Raw genomic sequence first — 8,819 nt, forward strand, 5'->3', positions numbered from 1 at the left:
AGCTCCAATAGCATAATCACTAGCATCACACGTCAGTTCAAATGGTTTCTCCCAGTTAGGTGAAACTATAATAGGGGTTGTGATTAATTTTTCCTTTAATAACTCAAAGGCATTTAAACAGCTTTTAGTAAATTAAAATTTCTTGTCCTTTTCTAAAAGTTGGCATAGATGTTTAGTAATTTTTGAAAAATCTTTAATAAAATGCCTGTAAAAACCAACATGTCCAAGAAAACTCCTAACCTCCCTTACATTAGTAGGAGGTGTTAATTTAGATATAACTTGATTTTTTGCAGGGTCTGCTTCCACACGATTTTTCGAAATGTTATGCCCTAACACAATTCCTCCTGCAACTTGCCAATCTTCAGAGCATTTGCTACAACCCTTACCAATTATCAACTTCCATCTACTATTGAAGCTGCCTTAGCAGAGCCAGCCTGGAAAGGTACTATCATGGAGGAGATGAATGCTCTTAAGCGGAACCATGCTTGGGACATTATTGATCTTCCTCGGGGTAAGAAAGCAATGGATTACGATGGATTTTTAGCACCAAGATTAAATCAAATGGGTAAACAAAGCAAGGCACGGTTGGTTGCCGAAGGGTACTCATAAACCTACAAAGTTAACTATACCGAGACATTTGCTCCAATTGCTAAATTAAACACCATTTGGGTCATTTTATCCTTTGCAGTGAATTTGAATTTCTCTTTAATCCAGCTTGATGTCAAGAATACGTTCTTGAATGACGATCTTATAGAGGATGATGCCATAGGAGAGAGTTCAAATCCCTTTATTTTTGAAATTGAAGTCGGTTTGAACGACTCTTCAAAGAAAATAAATGATAACAAACACAAAACGACACTAGTAAACACCTTGAAAATGTATCCTAATAGGCGGTGGAGGCTGACCCGCTGGATCTGAATGCTTGGGAGTGTAAGGGTGAATGCAGGAGAGGGGCCAACAAGGGTTGGAACGTGAACTAGAGGCAGGCAGGCAGCAGGTTAAGGTGGCGAGAAGGTCTATTGTGGGGGGGGGTGGGAGGTAGGTTGTAAGGTGGAGTAGTAAGTTGGGAAGGCTCGTCAGTATTTTAGAAGGGTGGCCAACAAGCAGGGGGAGTGCAAGCAGCAATGAGAAAGGTTGTGGGAGTTCAATTGGTAAGGGAAAATTGGGCCGAAGGAGCTGGCAGCAAGCTTGTGGCTAGGAGGTGAGGACAAGGATTGGGAAAGGTGAAAAGGAAGATACAAGAAAGGGGAACAAAGCTCCATAAAAGAAATATCAAAGACACACAATATAACCTTAGTCCTAAAAAGCTAGAATCTAAATGGACTCCAACTAGGAAGACGAAAAAGTAAGGAGGGTTGCGCGGAATTGTCTCTTGCTCGAATTAGGCTGGACATACAAAAGAAGGGAATTTTGGTAGTGGTGCCCTTTCAAATGCCTCTTGATCGTGAGTTCTAGGCATTTGAGAGGGCACCTCATAACCCTCGCCCCAGGCTGCTCGGCCTAGGCTCTCCTTGGATCAATCTTTAAACTGATCGGATAGCCCGATCTGTGGTCATTGCTCTTCCTCCAGGCTTTGACTCTATTGCCTTCTAGGGGTAAGTATGTAGACTGCAAATAACTTCTATGTATGGATTGAAGCAATTACCACAGGCATGGTTCTGGAACTTCACAAACGTGGTGGTAGGCCATGGATTCACTCAGGCTCAATCGAACCACTCTCTTTTCTTCTGACATTCTTCTAGCGGTCAGATAGCTATCTTTATTGTTTATATTGACGATAATGCTCTCACATGTAATAATCTACCAGAATTCGAGTCTCTAAAGGCATCCTTGCTGCTTCCTTTGAAATGAAGGACTTAGAATCTTTCAGCACTTCTTAGGCATGAAAGTTGCTCGGTCATCTCATGGTATTTTCCTGTCTCTGCGGAAATATTTGAATGACCTTTTGACAGAGTATAATCTTTTCTCTTGTGCAAACTAGTGACTGTCCAAATGAAAAACTTATTGATGTTCTTAATATAGTTCCTATAATCAAGACTCACTACCCTCTTGTGCGGAAACTCATCTACCTTGACCATATACGCCCCAACATATGTCACGTACTTGGGATAGTCAGTCAATTCATGCATGATCCCTGTGAGCACCACCTCCAAGTTGTCCTGTCTCCACTATTTAAAAGATATACTGGGTTCAGATTTATTTTTTTCTCGCCACACCTCTCGTTTTATTGTAGTTTACACGAGCACGGATTGGGTTGGGTCCTTGATCGGGGATCTACCTCGGGGTACTGCTTATTTGTGTGTAGAAATTTGGTCATGTGGAAAAGCAGGTTGTTTGTAGTTGCTCGGAGCAGTGCGGAAGCCAAATTTTGATTCATGTCCCTAGGAATATGTGAAGTTCTCGGGTTAGATATCATGTTCCACGAACTACGTATGACAATCTCTGCTCCCATACAATTGTTCTGTGATAATAAGACTGTCATTAGCATTGGTCACAACCCGGTCCAGCATGATCGCACTAAGCATGTTGAGATTGACCGACACTTCATTAAGGAAAAGTTTGATTCTGGGGAAATTTGTATTATGTTTGTATTGTCTAGTCGCCAACTGACAAATGTTCTCATGTAGAACCTTTTTCGGTCACCATTCGATGATTTTAAATCCAAGTTGAACATGACTGACATTTATGCTCTAACAAAATATTAATATGTAAAATTATGTATTAAATGCTTGGATTTGTTGTTATTTACTTTATTTTTTTCTTTTATTCTGTTTTATTTATTTTCGTACTAGATCCTATAATGGGTATTTATACCCCTATTTGCATCTATATATATATATATATATATATATATAGTTACAATAACTATAATAAAGTCTTAATCCCACTAGGTGGGGTCAGCTACACGAATCCTTTTTCTTTATTGCGCCCTATTTAGTGTCAAATTTTCATTTAGTTCTAATAAATTAAGATCATTTTTTATACAATAAGTCTAAGTCTTTTTAGGTCTACCTCTGCTCTAATCGGATCATCAGATGGTCGATGTTCAATGTGACCAAACGATTAGATAAATTAAATTTAATACTTAATTGAAAAGGTAATAAATTTTAAAAAAGGTTACAATAACTATAATAAAGTCTTAATCCCACTAGGTGGGGTCAGCTACACGAATCCTTTTTCTTTATTGCGCCCTATTTAGTGTCAAATTTTCATTTAGTTCTAATAAATTAAGATCATTTTTTATACAATAAGTCTAAGTCTTTTTAGGTCTACCTCTGCTCTAATCGGATCATCAGATGGTCGATGTTCAATGTGACCAAACTATCTAAGACGACTCTCTCTAATTTTGTCCGTCACTGGAGCTATACCAACCCTATCACAAATATATTCATTTCTTATTTTGTCTCTAAGTGTAAAGCTACTCATCCACCTAATCATGCTCATCTAGGCAACACTTAGTATTATGTTTCTCTTTTAAAGGCCAACATTCAGTTCCATAGAGCATAGCAAGTCTCACTACCATCTTATGAAATTTTCCTTTCAGCCTAAGCGGAACTTTTCTATCACACAAAATGTTAAAGCATTCCTCCACTTCAACCAACCAACTTGAATTCTACTATTAACATTCCCATCTATATCACTATCGTTTTGAATAACAGACTCGCGATATTTAAATCGTTCACACCTTTTAATAATTTGATCTCCCAAGTTACACTTCTGTCACTAGAGCTACTACTATTACATTCCATGTATTCAGTTTTAGTTCTATTCAAATGAAGGCCTTTAAACTCCAATGTAGACCTCCATAATTCAAGTTTTTGCTTGGGCTCTTTCTCTTGTCTTATCTACGAGAATGATATCATCAGCAAAAAGCATACACCAAGGTGCATCCTCCTGTAAATGTCCAGTAAGACCATCCATAACTAAAGCAAAAAGATATGGGCTTAAAGTCGATCCCTGATGTAACCCAACAGAAATAGGAAAATATTGTCAATCTTCCTTCAGTTCGAACACAAGTAACAACTCTAACATACATATTTTTAATGACTTGAATATAAGTCATATCAACACCTTTCTTCTCAAGAACTCTCAGAAGGATATCTCTTGAAAGCTTATCGCAAGCTTTTTCTAAATCAATAAAAATCAAATGTTGATCCTCCTTATCATCTCTGAACTTATCCATCAAACCTCTCAATAAATGTATAGCTTCCATAGTAGACCTGCTCGGCATAAATCCAAATTGATTATGAGAAATCTTTCTAATACGTCTTAAACTATGTTCAATTACACTCTCCCATAATTTCAAAGTATGACACATCAACTTACTTCCTCTCTTCCTCTATAATTTTCCTCTATAATTTGCACACTCTTGTGCATCTCATTTATTCTTAAGAATGGGGACCAAAATACTTTTCCTCTACTCATCAGACATGTTTTAGTTTTTAAAATATTATTAAAGAGTTTAGTAAGCCAAAAAACTCCCTAATCTCCTAAATATTTCCACACATCAATTGGGATATCATTAGATCCTACAGACTTTTCACCCTTGGTTTCCTTTAAAGCCTCAAATTTTTTTTACTAATGCAACGGTAAAAATGAAACGTTTTATTATAGCTAACGATATTAAGATCACTAAGGTCGATCGTATTTTCAAAAATTTTATTAAAAAATTTATCAAAATAACTCACTTATATTGAATATCTATTGAATATCTTTTTCTAAGAAAATCATTTTTAATTTTTATCTTTAATACACTTTATTTGAGTTAAATCTTTAATTTTCTTCTCTTTGTTTGGCTAGTTTATACATATATTTTTCACCATTTTTAGTATCCAATACATTATAAAGATCATTAAAAGTAGAATTTTTAGCTAAAAGAAAAATTTTTAACGTCACATATTGTTCTTTTAGACTCTCTGCGGGCCGCCTTATATTTTGTAGGTCATTTGATATTTTTCTCATTTCTCTAAGCTTTTATATTTAAACCAATTTTTATAACATAACTTCTTCTATTTTATCTTTCTCTTATTTTTTATCTTTTCTTGCACGTTATTATTTCACTATCAACTATTTTTATTTTTTAAAATTTTTTCTTTTTGGTTCTCCAAGTACATCTTTTACTAATTGTTTAGTATTGTTTATTATTTTATCTCACATATCATGTTCTTCTTTATGAACATCCCAAATTTTGCAATCTTGAATTTTACTAAAAAAAATAGTTTTATTTGTCTTTTAAGTTCTCCCATTTAATTTTATGATGATGACTCCTTGTAATCTTTATTTTGCAATTTTTTATCTTAAAATTTAGAATTAATAATTGATGTTGGACACTTAAATCCTCACTTGGAATGACCTTTCAATATGTACAATCTCGACGATCTCTTCTTCTCATAAAAAAAATAATCAATATGTTTTATATGATCCATTATTATAAGTAATAACATGCTCATCTCTTTTTACTCAAGCAAAGAGATGATTATAGAAAATTTATTTTTATTGTTATAAAAAATAAGTAATAACAAAATTATACGCTAAAACAAAATTTAAAATGACTCTACCTTCTTCATTAGTCACTCCAAAACCGCAGTCACCAAATCATGAATATTTTTAGAAAGGTTATAATAAATTATATAAATATCATGTTTATGTTAGGTTTCTAATTTAGAAGAGTCGTCGTTAAGACAAATTCATGTTCAAATTAATTGTCATCAAGGTGAGTACTCATACTTTTAATCTATCGTTATATTTTGGTTTATCTCAATTTTTATGCAATTAGTAAATAATGTTATTCGCACAAACTTTATTTATATATATATTTTTTTGTTTATTGGTCACATGATTAGGAATACATACAATTACTCATAGTCTGCATTGATGTATGTTATATATATAGTACATTGAATTGAATGCGATGAGCGCATGAATGATATATTTATATTGATTGTTTGTATGTGCAAGACAAACTATGATGAAGTAATGGAGTCACTCTTTTATGGTATTAATGGGGGAATACTAAGGAATTCGTGCACGTATATTGAAAATGACATTGATATTGATGTGTTTTAATTGATACAATTTTTAAACGGTTTTTTTGTGACGGTTGTACATATATAAAATAATATTAATCTGCTACTGATATATTGAGGTTTTTCAAATAACATCAAATACTTTTTTTTATTTATTAAAAAAGTCATTATCATGCATATTGCTTCATTTTTCTCTTTTATTTTTATATTTTTGAGTTTGAGTATTCAATGACTTTGTTTAAATTTTTGTTATTTTGAACTAACAATTTATATTAATTACGTGATTGAAGATGAGTGTTAAAAGAGATAATGTTTATAGAAGACATGGACAATCAATAGTGAGGTAAATGTAATTTTATTGTTTGATTTTAATTTCATTAGTGGTTCTTTTATTTGTTAAATTGTAGATGAATATAGAAAATTTATTTTTCACCGTCCTACTGTCTATTCCCATTTTGGTTAATTCCAAGCCTCTGGCCGGGTCGTGACAGCGCTAGCATCTTTGCTTAATTCAACCGACAATCATGACCGCCTCCATTGCTCAACCAATAGACTTTATAATGCCTTCAATTTTTATTAAGAGGCGCCAAGCTTCAGCGCCAATAACTCCAATTACATTGCAACTATTGCAAGGCACAAAGGAACGACTGGACGAATGGTTGCCACTTCAAATGCCACACAAAGATCTTAAACAGAATGTTTGGCTTCTCTCTCTCTCGCACCTTTGCCAGCATTATGGCTGGATATTTATGACATCGAAAATTTTTGCACGTTTCTTTTGTGGGTTCATTTTATTTTATTATGTGATTTCACGTTGAGGACAAGGTTTGTTTGTGGGGGCTAAGCTTATAGTTCAAAGAGAATGCTTTGCCAAAATCGACAAATAAATTAATTCTAAAATTGCTGAATCATGGTGCAGGACCAAGCAATCGCCATTGTTGTGGATGTGTGTGAAGCAAGAAGTTCAGATTTTACTGAAGAGACGGAGAGTGTATGCCTTCTGATGTTACAGATACTGGAGAGATCCCTGTACTTGGAGTTTTGTGTGACGCAGTCATGTGGTATCAGGCCTGTAACTGGACGCGTTGAGGATGTTTCCAGGGAAATTCAATCCTTGATACAAGGTCACGACTTTCATATAACCTATTTCACTTCTCTTTCTTTTTTTTTTCCTTTTTTTTGGCCTTTTTTTTGGCCTTTTTTTTTTTTTTATCTCTTTCTTTTTTTTTCCTTTTTTTTGGCCTTTTTTTTTTATTTTACAAGTTTGATTTTTTATCATAGCGCTTATCCCAAATAGTTATAATTTAGTGCCATTTGACATCACCATTGTTTCTTGTTTCTGTTTTTATTTTTTCTTTTGTTTTATAAAATATGTTTGGTTGGCATAATTTTTAGGAAAACTAACATACATAGCACAGATTTTTTGTATATACTTATCTAACACCAAAAGTTTGATTTGGTTTCATAAACAATGTATGATAATGTGTTTCACTTCTAAACAAATTAATTGTTGTGGTATATGATGTTATGTTAAAGTTTTTAAGTGTTAAAGATATAAATATTAAAGTTTAGCTGTTAAATATATAAATACATAAGAATTCAGAAAATAAAAAAAGAAAAAAAAAATTAAGTGGTAGTTTGTATTGTAAATGCCCCTAATTTTCATATTTTATTTTTTTGTTTTTAAAAATACTCAAAATACCTAAAAGATATTTTAAGTTTTTTTTTAATAACTATATCAAATATATTTTAGTTTAAATCAAAACATAAATAAAAAATAAAATAGAAAAATGATCCCAGAAGGCCCCTTTGCTAATGATAATGTTGGCAATTATGATATCCTTATCATCTTACTCTATGATTGATTTTTCGTTGTGGATTTACAACATTTAATTTGACCATATTCTTGCTCCAACTTCTGGCAGTTGTCAAGCAGCACGGAAATCTCCAAGCTTCAGTAGCTTCGCTGATGCAGATACTAACGCTTGTTTACCCGGGATTAATCCAAACAAGCAGCCTTCTGTAAATTGTGAGAAATCTCAATCCAACCTTCACCGCGCTGCTTTTCCTCTTATTCCTTCTCGTATTGCATAATATGTACCTCTGATTATTCTGCTGATGAAGGACTTTGGGTTCCAGATGCTGATTTATATCATTCTCGTGTTCTTCGGCCGTAAAGTAATCCTGCGTAATCTTTGAGATTTGATTTCAGGATAAAAAAAATGAAAGCTTTCTCCCTCTCTCTCTCTCTCACCCATATTTTTGAGACAAAAATGCTAGGTATTTATTTATGTATTCGGTATGTTGGAGAGGGACTGTCATTTTTTGATGTATGAGGTTTGAGCTGGTTAATGATCAGTTGGTTTTTGAACAATGGTGATACAAACTGAAAGGTATTCTGTGTGATTCACTATGCTAATTTTTTTTGAGTTTTCGTTTAGGTTTTACAGCCATCTTGGAAAACCTGAACTGGAGCTAGGGGTGTAAACGAGCCGAACACAAGCGATCACAAGCGAGCCAAGTCTCAGCTTATGTTCGGCTCGTTTATATTTCAAGCTTAAAAATTGTGTTTGTATTCGGCTCGTTTGCTTAGCGAGGGGAACACGGGTCGTTCACGAACAAAGAGTCTTTTTGACAACCACGTAGTCATAAGATGTTATTGATTGGGGCAAGATTTAAAATCTCATTTGAATCGAATTTAATAATTTTTATTTTATTTTCTTCATTAATACTTTTAATTGATTATAAATCTTTGTAGCCTTGTAATCAATTAAATTTTTAAAAAAATACTAC

General features: G+C 33.5%; 1 protein-coding gene across 4 annotated transcripts in view; it reads left to right on the top strand.

The window, feature by feature from the left end:
* The window catches only part of LOC110029360, a 136,968-nt gene extending 128,543 nt beyond the window's left edge, over positions 1–8,425 (top strand). For 2 of the 4 annotated variants that reach the window (XM_020731614.1, XM_020731616.1), the window contains 2 exons: positions 6,946–7,150; positions 7,952–8,425. In XM_020731614.1, coding sequence (XP_020587273.1) covers positions 6,946–7,150; positions 7,952–8,052 — 306 coding nt within the window. In that variant the 3' untranslated portion in view covers positions 8,053–8,425. Of the gene's footprint in view, positions 1–6,945; positions 7,151–7,951 lie in introns of those variants that run through there. The other 2 variants (XM_020731613.1, XM_020731615.1) reach the window with 2 other exon arrangements.
* Positions 8,426–8,819: the final 394 nt, after the last annotated feature.

Source organism: Phalaenopsis equestris, unplaced genomic scaffold (genome assembly GCF_001263595.1).
Source record: "Phalaenopsis equestris unplaced genomic scaffold, ASM126359v1 Scaffold000567, whole genome shotgun sequence".
NCBI classification, from domain to species: Eukaryota; Viridiplantae; Streptophyta; class Magnoliopsida; order Asparagales; family Orchidaceae; genus Phalaenopsis; species Phalaenopsis equestris.